Source organism: Bacillus rossius, chromosome 11, assembly GCF_032445375.1.
Source record: "Bacillus rossius redtenbacheri isolate Brsri chromosome 11, Brsri_v3, whole genome shotgun sequence".
Classification (NCBI taxonomy): Eukaryota; Metazoa; Arthropoda; class Insecta; order Phasmatodea; family Bacillidae; genus Bacillus; species Bacillus rossius.
Genome location: NC_086338.1, coordinates 49044581 through 49062921, shown reverse-complemented (window position 1 = coordinate 49062921; position 18341 = coordinate 49044581). Strand labels below are relative to the sequence as shown.

The 18341-nt window shown below is 41.2% G+C and overlaps 1 protein-coding gene across 3 annotated transcripts in view; it reads right to left on the bottom strand.

Annotated features, from left to right (window-relative positions):
- LOC134536937 (telomere-associated protein RIF1) overlaps positions 1–18341 on the bottom strand; it is a 41355-nt gene that overhangs the window by 6275 nt on the left and 16739 nt on the right. For 2 of the 3 annotated variants that reach the window (XM_063377040.1, XM_063377039.1), the window contains exons 5-12: positions 17825–18107; positions 15165–15396; positions 12900–13603; positions 10863–11011; positions 4609–9186; positions 3081–3219; positions 2503–2653; positions 1620–1827 (exon numbers count right to left, since the gene is read on the bottom strand). In XM_063377040.1, coding sequence (XP_063233110.1) covers positions 1620–1827; positions 2503–2653; positions 3081–3219; positions 4609–9186; positions 10863–11011; positions 12900–13603; positions 15165–15396; positions 17825–18107 — 6444 coding nt within the window. The remainder of the gene's footprint in view (positions 1–1619; positions 1828–2502; positions 2654–3080; positions 3220–4608; positions 9187–10862; positions 11012–12899; positions 13604–15164; positions 15397–17824; positions 18108–18341) is intronic. The other variant, XM_063377041.1, reaches the window with a different exon arrangement.

Genomic DNA, 18341 nt, shown 5'->3' with positions numbered 1-18341 from the left:
GAAACCTGCCAATATAGGCTATCTTTGTAGTTGTGCTAGATCTTTATTTATGTGGCTGTTAATAATTGATATGTGTATTATTTAATGCTTTTTAAAAATATACTTTTCTTCAGTAATGTAAAATGAGAGAATTGGCTAAATCTTGTTTTTAAAAATGCTACAAAATGCTAAATTTCAAATTCAAAATGCTAAATGTTATAATTTTAAATGCTATAAATCACCATCTCTACCGATATACATAGAAAATTAATATGGAGAATGAATTAGGGTGTATTCCATTACTTCCAACAGACTACAATTCTGAAAGAAAATCAAGTTGATGCTAGATTTTTCATGATTCGACTACTAAATAGAAAGGATCCTATACATAGTTATTTCTAAAATCTGAATGCTTATCTGCACTTCAAAGTATTTTCCTTAATAAATGTAACGCTAAACTAAATTGAGTGGTAGATACCACGTTGAGCTAATGGGAATTTGACGTTGAAGCACATAAACATCTCATGTTCCAAAAACAAGAAAGAAACTCTTTTGACAGAAATTACAACCTTAAAGTAATAGACTATAATGAACAGAACACCTGTGTAGCAGGATGAAAATACAGTCAGCATGCGGTGAAGGATGTGGCAAAAAATGAGCTTCAAAAGTGTGGGAAATTAATTCTGATGTGGAGAAATAAGAATATGTATATGTTTTCAGTGGTGGGCTCGCTGTCTAGGCTCTATTCAGGTAAATACGGTATACGTTGGCGCAATTTTTTTTTTATATATATCTGCTTGAAATCCAACAACCAAGCAACTACTGACAAGTTCAAATTCAATCAGTACCGCTCCTGCTCAATTTGGTGATTCATCCAAAGGTATCATGCTGCTGGTGATAATTGGAGAAGGTCTGCTAAGTGGTCGCACATCTACAGAAAAAGTGTTGGGCACATGAGAGAGGGAGTTGGAAAGATAATGAGTAAAATTAAAATGACATTTTCCACACATGTACACCACAGGATAACAGGCCTGTGCAAAGCTTCCGTAAAAGCGAGAATCAATCAAAGCTCATCTTAATATTCAATTTTCCTTTGCCAGGAAATTTGCTATTTGTTTTATTTGAAGCTTCGGATGTGAAGCAAAGTTTCACGTCTGATGTGAAGTTTTTAAAACATTGGAAGCTTAAGATTCGCTTGTGAAACTATTTAATTTTTTTTTTTGTTGTATACATTTTGCTTAAATAAAGCTGGTTACTTAAAAAAAAAAAAGAAGAAAGAATGCAAATTCCTATTTATGAATGCTAAATTTTAATATAATGCATGGATATTTTATAATGTTGATCGAATGATGTTATATGTAGGGCCCAATTGGGTAAACACATAATCAATTAAATTATTACAAAAGTTAATTATATTTTTACTTCAATCCTGTATTTTGTAAAATAAGTCAATAGTTTGCCTAAAACAATTTTTGCAATTTGATTTGATTTTGTGAATATTTTAAACATTCCATTTGATTTTCGCTTCGAATCAAAAAATGAGTATTTGCACAGGCCTACATAATAACTTTCAAAGTTTTTGGTTTTCACGGACGATGAACAACTCATGCACGTACAGCGAAATACCACAAGGAACTCACCACAGTTTTGGCACCAAATGCACAGCAATTTGCTCAATCGGTTCGTTACAGTTCTTGAGAGGATCATAAAATGGGCTTTTGTTCGGTTCTGCTATCAATCTGTCCATTTCAATTTTAAGAGAACCCTGCGTATCCAGGGAACTGCTCTCTTCCGAATACTGTTGAGTTGGCAAGACTTCTCCATTTCCTAGACATGGTAGCATATCATCTAGAAGAAAAAAAAACCATTTCAAAGCTTCTACCTTCAAATATGGCGTAGATATTAAAAAAAAATACGAAAAAAAAAATTCAATTATAAAATACAAGAGATACAATAATCTGCATTACCAAGTGCAAAAATCTAAATTTCAATTATACCTTAATTAAAAAATACTGCTCTATAACTTTTTGTACCAAACATATTCTGATTTCTAATATTGAGCTACTGTTTGACTTGGAACAGTTCAGCTGTTGTACATTCCTTAGTCCAAATATAACGAACAAATCAGAGGGCAAATTCTCAACATCGGGGACGTAACAGACGATGAGGCGTAATGCTATGAGAATGAAGCTGCGAAGGAATAAACACGGGGGAGGAAATGGGAGTGCCCAGAGAAAATCTACCGGCTCGTGGTAATATCTGCCAAGTTTCCCAATCACGAAAACTTAGGGTTTGATCCTGCTAGAAATCAAACCATAACTGCCTCGATGGAAGACAGGCTACCTACCATACGGTGCCCTCTTAAAAAAATTAAAGAAAGTTACGACGTCAGGCCCAAACGTACTTTGCTATAAACACAAAGGACTCTAGAACTGGAAATTATATTAAAGGGTTTGTCTAATCTGGGGCATAATTATGTTAGTGAGGCAAGATAGTTAAGTGTGCCACACTCAGGAAACACACCTGTAACAGCCAACCCTCCCAGGCCACTGTACATAGACACTCGGTTTCTTGTTCGAAGGTTCTTTAACTCTTCCATTTCCACCTCTTCTTTCACTCTGCTGAACACCAGCGTCAAGGAGCGTGGCGGATCGCTGAAGCTGACAGACTTCTTCTGCAAAAAAAAAAAAAAAATGTGACACTTGTATACTTGAGCAGGAGAAGATATTTAGAAGTATGTATCAGTTTTATGAGACAACTTTGAATGACTGAACCAACAAATAAATTATATCTCATGGACATCAGAGACACAAGAAGGAGATGAGATTTAAGCAGTTATGTGGAGTAAACCCATCCATAATAAGAACAGTAAATAACGAAGAAGAAGAAAAAACTTCAGTTGTATGTGCTTTTTTTAATTAACTACATATTCTATGATATTTTTTTCCCCTATAATACCAGAGATTCATCAGTATTCGAGACTTCAAAGATTCAAACAAGCCATCCCTAGTTTAGTATGAAACCCTTCTGGATTTTAAAAAAAAATGTATTAGCTTGGATTAGAGCGGCAACATGAAGATTTCAAACAACACTTCCCACACCTTTGGAGGAGGCGAAGTACCGTCCGAGCCCTCTCTCATCCGCTTCAAACTGGAGCTCGCAGGGACTGCGACCGGGGAGTACGTGTGCCTCTTCCAGGTCCGCACACAGAGCTTGCCGTCAGGACTGTGCGCTATCACGCTGGAACCACCACAGCAACGTCTCACACTTCACACACGACCAACCACACTTGCTTCTAGTTGACATCCCAATGTACTACAGCCGTCTACCCCCAAGTTTTCCCTGTCCAATTTAACTTTTTTTTTTCCCCCTGCCTCATCGGCATAGTTTGCAAAATAACAGCTAGTATAATACAACACAAACAACTATCATAACAAATTTCGACGAACATGCAACATTATCTCTCTAATGTTTTCCTGCACAGTGCCGGTCTCAAAAAAAAAATTATCTTATCAAACTTTGAAATAATACATTTTACCTATTATCTATTGCGCATCAGGCTAAATAACTATAGGCAGGTTATTTTATTCCACTTCAAATTTACGTGACGTTGCTTGTTATCGGGAGTTGTACCCTATGTTTAATTAATGTCAGTAAAAAATCAGATGCTAGTTAATCTTGACAATCTCTATGCAAAGACGCCCCAATTATTGCAATCCCAAATCTGTGTCATTAGTTACACTTAAATAGGAGCACCAAATGTGACAGTTTTCAAAAGTAGTAAGTGTAGTACCAATTTCACAACTGTCACTTGTAAAGCATTGCCATGCTACTTTACACACCGCCAGTAACAGTTACTATTTACAAACACTGTTGACACAACAGTGACAGTTGGAAAATGGATACCAGTGGTACTACTGAGAACTGCCAAACATGACACACGTTACGTGACACAGACTAGCGTGCCATGAAGCAACCACAAGATTTTGGTGGACAAAAAAAATTATTATAAAAAAAAAATGTAATTTACTTATTTCACATTAATTTCTAGCCAAAAATTATTGAATACTATTGCAAATAAGAAATGGTTTGTTTTTACTAAAAAGGTTGTAAAAATTAAAAATTCAGAAGAAAAAATATATCAAAAAATAATGACATGTGGCATGCCCTAAATTTAAGCAATTAATGGTTAGGCTAGCACGATACAAAAAAAAAAGGTTGGGAAACACTGATCTAAATGATCTAATACCAATTTTAAATTCACATACAGTACACTGCTGCCAATCACCATTAACACCCATCAGTAACTACGTAATGTAATAAAGTTTAAGCAAAAACCTAAACTCAATCAAATAATACACAGTAATAAGCTAATCCATCCACTAAATAATTTAGAAGTTACAAAGGTTTTAAAACCACTTAATATGTCAAAAGTTAAATTAAGTTTTAAGATTTATCTGTGACTGGACATCCAAATCAGTAATAATCATGGCATCACTGATGTAGCTGTAAGGTGATCGGTGGCCAAATTCAGGTGATTATTGAGTATTTGTAAATAACGCTGTAGTGGGCGGGTTTGAATCTGCAATTCCCCTGGTCAGGATGAAGTGGAAACTGACCACTACTCACCCTTCCTCCAAATGGGCATGCGAAGCCGACGAGGAGCCATCGTCCGGAGACAGCGGCTTGCTCTGGTGGGCGGGCTCCTCTCCCGCGCTCCGCTCCGCCCTCGACATGTTGAGGATGTGCGCGGTGCGGCTCTTCAACAGGGGCAGCTGGGAGGGCAGTCGGCCGGACGGGGACCCCCTCGTCGGGAACGGAGTGCTCTTCGCGGGCGACCCCGACGACGCCTGCTCGCCGCCGGCGTCGTCCGTCGCGGCCACGTTCCTGGTCACGAAGATGCTGACGGAGTCGTTGAGCTTCCCGATCGGCAGCTTGACCTTGAGGTCGGGACCCGCGGGCGGCAGGCCCTCGCGACGCGCGGCGCCGCCTTGCGAGCCCAGGCTGACGCACGACCCGCGAAGCAGCGACTGGACGGAGTTGAGCATCCTGGTGCTCCGGCTCGCCGGCTTCGTCGGCGTGACAGTGCCCTCGTCGAGAATTCCACGTGCACCGTCCTTCGCACTGCCTTCCGGCGATTCATTTCCACCTTTCGATTCACTGCCGACACACTTCAAATCTTTCGTCTTGGACTTCATCACGGAATAAGATGTATTTTTAAGGGAAATTTTCTTTTTTTTTGAGTCTTTTAAAATCTTTTGTAATGGGCAACCATTTTGGAATTTAGTACTCAAGCTATTATCAGTTGCTTGAAATTTTGGAGAACAATTAACACCCTTAAAAGAAAAGAGATTGGAATTATTGACTGTCTTGTCAGGTGAGAGGTTCACTTCAACAGATGAGCAATTCACTTTCTCAGAAGATGAGCCCTTCTCTTCGTCAGACAGGCCATTCACTTCTTTGGCAGCTACGCTATTCACTTCGTCAGATAGACCATTCTCTTCTTTGTCAGATACACCATTCACTTCTTTGTCAGATATGCCATTCACTTCTTCGGCAGATATGCCATTCACTTCTTTGGCAGATGGGTCATTAAATTCTGCAGATAAGTCATTTTCTTCTTCACAAGGTGAGTGATTCACACCTTCAACTTCATCACATGAGCGATTCACTTTGTCGACAGATGAGCAAGTATCTATATCAAAATTTATTTTTTTGCACACAGGGGAAACTTTACCAATTTCTAATGTAACTGGAGATACATTTTGATTGTATGTAGGAGAGAGCTTGAAAGATGTGTTGGATGCTAGGGCTATCACAGCTTTGTTTTCCTGATCAATAATCTTGTTGTTTACAACAGCTAGGCCATTCAGTGATACAGAACACCTTTTCAAATTCAGGTACTTGGTGATATCCTGCAACCCAACATCCTGTGAACTCTCAACCAGATCCTGTGAAAAATTTTCATCTCTGGTCAAACCATTTTTATGGTTCAAATCCTTATCAATTTCACTTTGTCCCGTTTTGTTTGGTGTCCTTTCATGCAAACATTCAGTTGTAAATAACGTTTGAGATTTCACTGGTGAATTTGGCTTATTTTTATTTCCAAACAAATGAACCATTGTTTTACTTATATTAGTATGATTATCAATTCCTTTTTTTGTAGGAGACTGTATCTGAAGGATCTCAACCAGAGAACTTTTGTTATTCTTTAAGGATGACTTGCGTTGGATAGCCTCCATACCTGTTTCACCAATATTCTTTTTTAGTTTGCTACCTTCAATCACTTCAGCACTGCTGTCAACTCTCACTGGTAGTTCACTAGAGGCTTCTTTACGCCCCAAAATTAGATTTGATTTACCTTGACCATGAAGGGTAACTTTCAAAGAAGCTATGCTTTCGTCATCTGAACAAGAGTTACATTCCTTCTTTTCCTTGCGATTCGTAGATTGCTCTGTTCCTGAAGAAATTTCATTAGCTTCTTGCATAATAGCTACTCTCTCACTTTCTGTTTTTTTTGTAATCTTTCTACTCTTAGCCACAGTTGGTAACGACTTTGTTTTCTTTTTTGCAGAACCACACTTGGAGACAGCATCATCACTTGTAGAAGAAGCTACTTTACCTTTTTTACTGGCCAAACACTCACCTGTGTTGGTAGGTGTTTCATCACAATTCTTATTACCATAAAAATTATCCCCTTCCCTCAGAGAACAACTCTCAGGCAACGCAGCATTGGTTTTTCCACTGTATCTGCAAGATGACAACTTTTTCCGTTTTTTATCTTGGCTGCCAACAGGTAACTCGGGCGATACTGGCTTATCAGTACTTGCTCTCACCTGTGGCTCAATACCTGATAATGAAATACTTATTTTAAAAGTGGCAATATCCTCCACAGACTCATCACAGGGTAATTTTGAGGAGCAAAGCTTCACCAAATTTTCAGGAATTTCCTGTGATGCATCCAACAAAGTACTCAGTTTTCTTTTTCTACCAACTCTTTTGCCTTTTAAACTATTTCCAGAAATTACAGCAGGGTTCTTATTTGTGTTGACTGGTTCAGTGCAAAACTGATTATTGGTCCTTCCTTTATCAGATTTTGTTTCGTTTTTCGGTAAATCATCCTGTATGCCCTCAATGCTGACTGTATGGTGAGGTTTTTCTCCAACAACCTCATGACTGGGGTTTACTGCTTCTGAGAACGACACTCCAATGACATCTTCTTGCAATGGACGCGTACTACAAGTTTCCTTGCTATTACTGCTCTGTTTCTTTGAAGTTACTTTATATGTTGGCCCGGGCAATGCATCAGTGGGATTCAACTGAGTTTCACGACCTTCTGAACTGCTTTTAATTTCACTGTTATCAGTGACTCCAAGTTGTGATTCACTTAACTTGGTTAACTTGTTTTCAGAATTTGCTTTAGCTTTGGGTGATGATGGCAATTTACCCAACAGGAACAATTGACGACCTGAATGCTTTCCTTTAGAAATTCTGTTACTGCGTCTACTACCAACAGCATTCAGATCTACCTTCTTGCTGTCTTCACAGGACAAGGTGGACTGTACCGTCAATTCTTCATGGCTACCAGCACTAACCTTTGCAACAGAAGAATCAGTTTTAGGGTCGCCACTTCCCATCTCTGGGTCTGCCTTACTTTTATTTTTTTCGGCAGACATACTTAGCTCCAACACAAAAGCATTAGTCAATGCTGAGAAATCTTCCCCCAGATCTTTATCACATTCGTCATCGCATGTTTCACGTGCCTCATTTGAGATAGTATCATCCATCACCTTTTTACGGATATCACTTTTACAGAGGGCATCACGTTTGTGTGAATCATCTCCGCTGATGGTTTCAGCGCTTGTGGCACCTACAGAAACCGGCACCGGTACATGGGAGATACCATTAATAATTCCGTTGCATACACTTCTCTGATCAATGATTTCATTGCCAGAGCCAATACTTTCGACAAATTTCACGAACAGCTGGTTGGCGTTACGTTCATTTTCATTCTTTTTTGATGGTTTTTTTTCTTTCAGACCTTTAGGAGAAGTGACAGATATCTTCCTAGAACGAAGCTTCTTTCCCGGACTTAGAGGTTTAGAAACGTACATGCAGTTTTTGAAGTTAATCCCGTAAGGGTTGTTTCTCTTTGGGAGTGACGATTTACGCCGACCACGTGATTTGCCAGCGCAACGAACAGTTGAATTCAACACGGCATCAGGTACTTGCTCTGTAGGGAGGTGAGGACTCAAAGATAATAGACCATCAGGTAACTGTGATGGCTCCTTTTCCACAAACACATTTTCTTCTGAAACCACGATGGATGGTGCTGTGCTTTGACTGGAAGTCAGTAAGTCACCTGGTATCTGTTCAGTTGGCACTTTTTCCACAACCACTTTCTTTGTTGACACCTCTGCAGTGGGGGAACTGCTATGGCGAGAAATAACACTCAATAACTTGGTCAACTCTGTGGCTACAGCTTCATGGAGCTTCGTGTCATTATTGCCACCACGCACGCTATTGCTCAAGATACTCTTGATGTTTTCGGTGCTACTGCGACAAGAATGCAGCAAACTACCGTGTGTTGTAGAATCATCGCCCAATGGTTTCACATTGGTTGGTGTGGTCACATTTAAAGCGGCTGCATCATCTGCCGTACTTGGTTGCATAACTCTGGTCTCCAATGAAGATTTTGCTATCGCACATTCAGTTTCCATGGCAGGAGTCACAACAGGTTGCACTACTTCTGATTTTGTGCTATCTGGGGCAGTTTTTCCTTCATCAATTGATCCTTTCTTTACTTTACCTTTGCCTTTTTTCTTACTCTTTTCCTCTGCAATTACACTGTAGCCCTGGGTTACTTTCGATTCTGCACCAACTGATTCCATTATCGGCTCGGTATCGATGCCGTTGCATTCTGCCAAGTCTTTGTTCATCGGATCCTTGCACAAATTTGTGTCCGGTTTGAAGAAATGTAGAATATTCTCACGTGATTTACTGCTCTTTCTTTCTGCAATTCCCGAGTCTTGGCGTGTTCCCAACAGACTTGGGCTGGAAGTTTTCACGTTCCTGCCTTCATCACAACCGACTTTGACCGGAGACGTGTTTGGAGCACTTTTGTTTGGTGACACAACAGTTGCAAGGCTTTCATGTGATGGGGCATGGTTCGCTACTTGCGCAGGTACTGTGTCCAGTGACATAGAGCTGCAAAACAAAAAAAAAATACTGGTCAAGCCTAAATTACAAGAAAAAATTAAGTTACATAATAATATAAAAACACATAATTACCATTAAAACCCAGAATGTTTGTAGAAGATACAATGACAAAAATTATTCAGTAGATCATTGCAACTGACAATGGCACCACTTGCCCCCTTTCCCCCCCTCCTGCCAACGTCCCTGGCTCCTTCATCTATAGGCGAATTCTTATTTTTATGTTATCTAGGGCTTTTGAGTTGCTGCTCCTAAACTAATTTTTTTTCTAACTTCCATTTCTCGCCTTAGTATCACCACACTGAATCAAGTGGCACCAGAAAAGCAGTCGTAATTACTTTATATTAGTGCTGATTCTACAGACAAACTGAAGGTGCATTTCAAAACATTCATAACATTCATCCTTCGTAACAAAATGTACTTGTACCAGCAAGGTTCCACTGTATTATGTACTTGGATTCTTTAGATTAAAGCAAGGGTAGTAAGAAGAACCATTTAATTTGCAGCCATAAGAACTGAAGGAAACAAAAAGGGAAACAAGCCTGTCTACACTCTAAACAGTGAAAGGTCTTAAATCCAGTACGTTTGGGACCAAGGGCATAACCGATTACCGATTTTTCCGGACTACTGAACGTCAACACAGTTTTAACGAAATACAAAAGAAAGATTAATATATAGTACAATTGTATTTACAACAAGTTAAGATAATCTAAAGAAAGAATATAAATGAGACTTTTTAAAAAAAAATTACTAATATAACCAGGGGTCCGAGAGTATTCAAAACATATTTGATATTCGTGAATAATTTGCTATCCAATTCAACATATCAAACTGAATTTTTTTATTAAATTATTTGTAACTGATAGGTATCCATACACCATGTGACTCATTCACAACAAAAAATTTAATGGAAAAAAAAAAGTAACATGCATGAAGCTAAGATGATTTATTGAGAAATTTAAGATTTTTTTCTGTAGCATTATTAACACAATATTTATTATGTTTATCAAATCTGTGATTATGATTTGAAATTATTAATAATACTATATGTTACATATATTTTGTATAAACAGAACAATTTTCAAACTTAAAAAATTTACTGATTCAAGAAAAAGCATTGCAATTATAATTATAATATAAAAAAATTACTTCTGAAGTTAAAGAAATTAATTGTTTAATGTTCTAATTTATTGAAATATTATTTCTCTTTGCAAAAAATTAAAAAATTATATTGTGTGCATGTTCAAATGTATATACAGAGTTTTGACAACTATCATCAGGAATATCAGTCTATTCACAAACTTATAACAATTACATAAAGCATTTTCTTCTGACAAAATTAGTAGTCCTGTGTCCTTATTTGTGGTATTTTTGTACTAATAATTACTATTATTTTAAGAACACCATACAAATAAGCATTCATTGTTGATTCTCCTGGACATTTAAATATTTGTAGAAAACAAGTTTCGTAAAAACACCCGTCAATTAATGTTGGTATAGCCAACAATCTTAATAATTCAAATACTCTAAAAATGAAATTAACAATATGGCAAATTAAATACACAACTTGATAGTTAACAATAAGAAGGAAAAGAAAAAGCATGTTTACAATGAGGAAAATAATATCCATACATTATACCACTACAAAATAGTATGAGTCTACGTACTCTTGTGAGTCAAGAAACTGTCCCTCCTGAGTGTCTTGGGTCAGATCTTCATAGAGGGCAGGAATGTCGTCTCTGCGCTTCTTCATCATCTCTCTCTGGCGTGCCGTCAACGGTCGCTTCTTCAGCGACAGCGGATTTGACGGGCTACCCTGAGCAAGTGGAAAAACAAAATACAAAAGAAATAAGGACCTGCAGTTTATCAAAAAGTCAACTATGCCAAAAGTATGTGACCATAAATGTAAACTATCCAATGGGAAAATGTTGGCGAACTTACATAAAATGAATTACGAATTTATTACATTATTGAGTTCAAGCTACTATAAACTTTTATTATTTTAGCAATTGATATATTGTACAGTTAATGTTTAGTTGTCACATGTTTAAAGTTTTTTAGGTCCGACATTAGTTGTTCTAGCTCTGGAATTTACTTGTTAAGAAGGCCAACTGGAGCAGACTTGCATCCCTTTTTGACTTATCTGCTGTGCACCCGTTGTGAAGATGGATTTGCTAGGGGATGCCGAAACAACATGCTTCGCAGGCCATAAGTGAAGCATGTGAGCTCCTGGGAGCAGAAACATCTACGGAAAGATTGGAGCGGAATGGCAGCGCCGGAAGAAGCCACCTGGACCCCCAAACTGAGACCCACTGCAGAAAAATTGAGGAGTTTTTAAAAATTTATGGTGAGGTCAAATTCAGGTTGTAGTCTCGCACTTACCGCTTGATGGCGGGGAGCCCTGCCTCCAAACTACATCCTCGCAGAAATTACGAAAGTAAGATCCAAAAACAAAATAATAAGCATGGCAGGAGCAGTGGTCACTACGTTCTGTCATTACGAGAAAAAAAAAAGGGGGGGGGGGGGGCGGATGGCAACAAAATACATAGCGGGCAAGACTAGAGAGTGGGGAGAGGAGAGGGAAATCATGTTGACTTTGTGGCGAGAATAAATTAGGCAGGCGTAGGATGAGAACCATGCTTACGCAGGCAAGATACAAGGCGCCGTGCGTGTCTGGCGTGATGGGAACGGGAGCCCGGATGCAACGAAAGATGCAGCGCTCTAAGTCATACATGATGGCAGGCGGGAAAAATTCCAAAACGCTGCTAACGTGGCTTCACTGGCAGTGTAGCGCGGTAGCACTAGCAGCAGGCAGACCGACTGCCCAGTTCTTAAACATCAAAAGTATGAATGAATAAAAACATGAGATGGTGTCGAGAAAATCACTAATTTACGGCACAATACCTTCACAGCGAACAGCTGAATGGCGTAAGGGGCCCTCCTGGTCAGGGGTGTATTTGTGTAAGAGAGGCGGAATTATAAGTGTGATGCTCACTGGTGTTTCTAACATGGTTATCACCTCTAAGCGCATGGATCTGAACTGGTATCTGATATCTGCAGCAGTTTTCATATTGTATAGTTTTTTTCTGAAACTCTGCATACTGCATGGGTGCAGCCCTTAAGAAATGACAGCAGAAAAATCTGTTATCTAGAAAAATTTTTAAGTCTAAAAAACGTGATCAGTAAAAAGTTTGAGACCACAAAAAAAAAAGCATCTCCAGTAATTCTAAACCATACTATGTTATTACCATTGCACTAATCCACGCATTAAATTTTTTTTTTAATTTAAAATGTTACAAAAAATATTGAAAGAAATTTTTTTCCATAATCTTACTATTCAAATTCAATATCCTTTTCAAGAATATGGTTGTTTTTGTACTCAAAATCAATCTGAACTCTAAAACTGATATTCGCACAGGCCAGAAGTAAAGTTTGGTTTTTTTTTTTTGCAGCCTTTAGAATTTGCAATCCTTCATTAAGTATGCATGTGTAAGAACCATGAGGTTACAGGAATTCTCTTACCACCTGTATGTTTGACATTTAACACTCTTAAGCAACCAACTTTAGTCCTAAATAACCCATAACTGGCTCAAGAAGCTGCTCAAAACCTAACATTACATCACTTTTCCCATACTTTAAAAAATACATAAATACATTCCTCTTTGTACAGTGTTGTAAACAAAACAAAGAATGTTTCTACCAACCTTCAAAACAGTGACCTCTGCTACTTTCTTCACAGGTGTCTTATCTTTGTGAGTTTTCACAGGAGATTTCGGCAACTCTTGCACGTTCTGAGGTAGGTGGCCGTCACCGCCACCCATTCTCGCAAGGAAGCTACCCGCCAGCTTCACCGGCTTCACGTTTGTCTGGCTGTCTTCACCGACGTCTTCCGGGAGGAGGTCGTCGTCGTTGCTGCAGATCTCGATGGCCTTCACCAGCGGCACCGGGACGGCGGTCGACCGGGACCTGAAGATGTCCTGGACCGTCTGGAAGGAGAAACTCAGGGCGTCCTTCTTGATGTGGCGGTCATGGTTCTTGAGCGCCGCCGACATGAGCGCCACGAGGCTGTCCGAGACCCGGGGCAGCGCCAGGAACGTCTGGTTGGCGAGCACGAACTCCGCGCACGCGGCCCAGAGCCCGCGCGACTGCCGGGTCAGGTCCGGCGTGCCGGGGGGAAGCTCCAAAAGCGCAAACGCCAGGGGCGCCAACTGGAGGAACAGGGGCTCCGCGTTGCCGGGGCAGCCCAGCTTGAAGAGGGTTGCCACCGAGTGGGCGGCCAGCGCCGCCGCACGGCTGCACGGCTCCGCGCTCCTCAAGCACGACACCAGTTTCGAAACGGCCTGCAGCATCCCGCTGATGTTCGCCAGGGGCTTCTCTGCCTTGGTCTTCGCCAGCGGGGTCGACCGAACTGCAACAACCACAGTTCCAGACAAACTCAATCACTTACAACTGAATAAATCCAGTACTTACATAGTTTCTTACTAATAACCAGTGATGGACCAGATTCCACTTTTCTCTAACCCCAATTATGAACTTACAAAAATTTCCACCCCCTCCCCCCCTTTTTTTTCCCCCAAAACCCAATGTTCCCTGCAGCACTAAACATTCTGAGGGCACTGTAGTTGGTTGCAAACAACTACAGTTTCTTCAATAGTTTCTGCTATGTAAAATAATCTAGGCCTAGTAAACTACAGCAGTGTGAAGTGTTAGAATTTCTGTATTTTATCTTCTCCTTGAATACTTTATTTGACCGAATGTGACGATTTTTAGCCAAAACACATTGAAACTAAAAAAAGGAGGTTGCATCATAATCGTAAACTTGTCTCTTGCCACTGATATAATTTTAGTTAAAAAATAAATTATAAACTCTGTGCCGTAACTGCATCACTTATGCCACTTTAGAACCCTCCCCGGTTAATTACTGCCTACTTAACATCTGCTTAGTTGAAAAACAACACGCTCTACCTGTGAACTGCGTCACTTATGCGGAAACTCTCCACAGGCAGGACGGATGATAGAGGATAACACTTGGAATGAGGGGATCAAGGAGAGGGTGCAAATGGAGTTTGTCACAGGATTCCTTCCACTTCCTTCTATCTCTTCACTATGGCTACTGGCAAAGGCACCCTCATCCCCTGCTCTTTCACCCTTTCAGGCCACCACTGAATATCACAGCATTCTTTCCTTTCGTAACAACTTAAATTTATTTATCTAACTGCAGCTTGGTTTTACAAAACAGACCGTGTAAATTGATATGGAATAAATTAACTCACTTGAGTTGCGAAGTCCCCTCCATACAGTCTGTTTCATAAAAAAATAATAAAAAAATAACCAAAAATAATCAGTCACATTAATTTCAGGCGAATACATCTTCAAATTTTCTTCCTTAAATATCAAATCATTTTAATGTTCTGAGGACATCTGACAGACCCATCCCAACCGAGATCATTAGTTTCAAAGGGACTGTTTTGCACAAAATTCTGACCGGCACTAAGGTCTGGTTTGTAAACGATGCAGGAAAGCAAGATGCAAAAAATTTTCAGCGATCACAATTTACAGTACCGGTTTGTAAACTACACAAGGCGCAAATAGCACACAGCAAGTACAGTACAAATAAAAAATTTTATTGTGTTTTGGCCTGAGTTTTCGTTTTAAAGCTACAAGATGTTACAGGCATAGAAGTGCAAGATGTTAATTTTAATATATATACATATCATGTTAGCACTTGTTAAAATTCTACACAGTGAAAAAAAAATTTTTATATCAAATTATGACTATTTCTTTTGTTGCAAATGTAAACATGAATTATTATCAAAAAAAACCTGGGATAAGAATTTTTTTTTTTTTAACATTTTACAATTTTAAGTTCTTGAGTTGGTAACACCTTGCGACTGTGATTCTCTTGCGTGTTCGGTTGCACGTTGCGTGGTTCACGAACCCCAGCCCTGCAGCAGGCGGGGCAAACTCACCTCTGGAGAGCGCCTGCCCCAGGATGGAGTGCGGGAAGCCGTCCACCACGTCCCGGAGGGAGCAGGCCAGCACGACCAGCTGCAGCGCGGTCGGCGACGCCTTCCGGAGGATCCCGCAGATCCTGCCGCTCACGAACTCCCCCAGCTGGGCCCCCTCCGCGCTCGAGCGCTGGTACACCTGCCTCGCCAGCGCGCCGTACAGCCGGCCCCACACGTCCGTCAGCTCGTCCACCTGTGCCGAGGACCGAACACACGTTCGTTCCGCCGCGCCTGACGGGCATTCAGCCAAGTTCTACCGTAGGTAGGGGGCCAGGATTCTTGTTGGGTAGGACTCGTACTTGGGAGTGGTGCCCCAAGTGCTTTAGGGGCAGGTATCAGGGTTCCCCAGCCCTCTGACGTGCTGACGTCGTGAGCGACGAGGACAGCTCCGGTTCACCGGCCTGGACAGCTGGAAGAGGATGGGTAGGCCTCCACCGGACCGCGGGTTCGCTGGGTGAGACGGGAGACTGGGGCAGGCGCCAGAAGCGATGACAACTCCAGAGGGCTAAGGGAGCATCCAACTTGCTGGTGAGCTGAGTGGAGTAGGGGGCCGGAGTTGGTGCATAAGCTGAGATGGGTAGCCTTTCCATGATTAGTTTTTGTTCTTATGCATAACTTTACCGAACAAAAAATGCTTTTTTTCATATAAAAATCGCACCCCTACTTTTCATACTTGATTTTAGTATAAAATGTGCGACAATTATGCGATAAAACACGGTATTCAGTCCAGTGGCATAGCCAGGATTTGTGTATGGGGATTTTAAGGTGTAAAATAGTGCTATTTTAGCAGTTTTCATTACTTAAATTTAAATATTGTAATGGTAAAAATTTTATTAATTTTAATTATGAAATTTGTTTGAGTAATGAATAAAAAATTAACTAAAGATTTGGTGCTGGGGGGGGGGGGGGGTTGAACCCCTAAACCCCCCCCCCCCCCCTTGGCTACACCCCTGATTCAGTCAAGGTTCTACTGTGCCTGAAAGTACAGTCAAACCTCTCTGAAATTACCCCTCACGGTTCCCAGGAATAGGGTCGTAATAGAGGGGGGGTCGTAATAGATGTTTTCCAAAATTTTCAGTTCATTTCAAACACCCCCCCCCCCCCCCCCCCCCGCACTTTCCCAAACCGCTACTCGCTAAGAAACCAGCCGTACAATGGCAGGATGCTGTCACTCACAATGCTAAACGGCTTTGCTTTAAACCCACTTAAACCTTCATGACAAGTCCGTCGCCCTACAGGCCACCTCTAAAGAAAATATGTCAATAGACAGTTTATTTTTACTGGTTAGTTTACATGTACGTTTTCTGCTTGCCGTAGTTAAATACACTAGAACCCCGATGTCACGAACCGCGGATTTAACAAAGCAGTAATTTTACGAATACATTCTCGGGAACCATCAAAAAATTGGACATTTTGACCAAAATGTAAAAAAAAAAAAAAAAAAAAAAACGAAATGAAAGATCATTAAAATCTGTTAATTTTAACACACAGTGTATTTTTGTGTCGGCTTTAATACTTCCAATAATGTTCATGTAAGAATACAAAAAAATAATGGGACATTTCCATTAAAAATATGGCAGCTGTAGGTTCTGCAACGCGAGTGGGCGCACACGAAGCTCGCCCGGCTGGCTGGCGGCAGCGGCTTCATGACGCATAAGCAAACCCCTCCCTCCCTCCCTCCCTCCCTCCCCTCGTTAAAAAAATTCTTCAAGGCTAGCTCATCCGTCCCAGCCACACAAACCATCTAGTGTCCTCCCAACTTCGCATCCTTTGAAAAACCTTCAGTGATAAAATGCTCATTTCACTCTCCCTTCTCCCGTAAAATTGGGCTATTATGAATGGTGTACTAAAGCGGTGAGGAAGGGGTCAAAATATGTCACTTTTCACACCAAGTTCGAGTTCAGTCATCTCTGGCAAGGAATTTACAAGCTTTCGAACTTAAATAAAAATGTATTTTAATAGCAAGGGTCCTATGAAAAGGAACATACCAAATAAAATCAAGCTGCTGTCACCAAACAAAGCATAAAACGGCCCAACGCGTGGTCGCTTCGTTGTTGCTCGCGCAAGAGGCGAGACGTGGAATGTTAGAAGAAAGATAAATGCGGGGGAGACAGACGGCATGGGGAATAAGTGGCCGTAGCATTTTTTTTTATGCTGGGTGAAGCGACCTTTTTCTGTCAACCCACGGGAAAAGATAATTGCTTGAGCTGTCAAAATAAACATCGCTGCGGCAGTTAACACAAGTCGAGGCGGGCGCCCATCCAGTCGGTCGCTGTGTAAACACGTTGCCACAAAAACCTTTATCTGCACCCTGCCGGCAAAGGGACGTGGAATGGGGGTGTCAAGCGCTGACAGAGGTCGACAGGAAGTGGTATCTATTTTTAGATATGCGCTGCCTACGGCAGTACAGCACTTGGCAAGAGAAACGCAGTAACACGCTACTCACCACAAGAAACTTATTTTCTGTCCGATTTTTTTGCAATTTTTTCACGGTTCCTCTAAAACTGGTTGTAATAGAGAGGTGGTCGCAATAAATGGGGTCGCAACAAAAAGGTTTTACTGTGTTCAGTCAAAGTTATACTGTGCCTGAAAGCAGTAATGACGAAGGTTCCACAGCTCACCTGGTCCGCCGAAGTGACGTGGTGGTGATGGCTGAGCGGGAACAGCAGCACGGCGTGGAGGCAGGCCGGGTCGTCGCCGGCGTCTCCGCCCGCCGCCGCGAAGCCCGTGAGCCGCTCGGCCAGCGCCCGCCACAGCGCCAGGGCGTGCGTCCCGGCCAGGCCCCCGCCCAGCACGGCCGCGTCCAGCCGGCGCGCCACCGCCTGCGCGAACTGCGCGCTGCCCGGCAGGCCTTCGCCCACGCTCGTCCGCAGCACGCTCGTCATCAGCGCGCCGTGCCTGCACCTGCGGGGGGTGCCGACAATTGCCCACGTCCTTTAACACTTCGCCTCTCAGCTTTCACTCCACCTGATTCCCCAACGCACTACACAAAGATTCACTCTCTCAACACTATAAAACTAGGAAACTTTACGTAATTTGTTCAAACCAAACCACATTATGTCTTACGTCTTCAAATGTGAGAATACAATAATCATGCGTGAATGATGAAATTTACAGAACTAAATATTCTTTAATCCA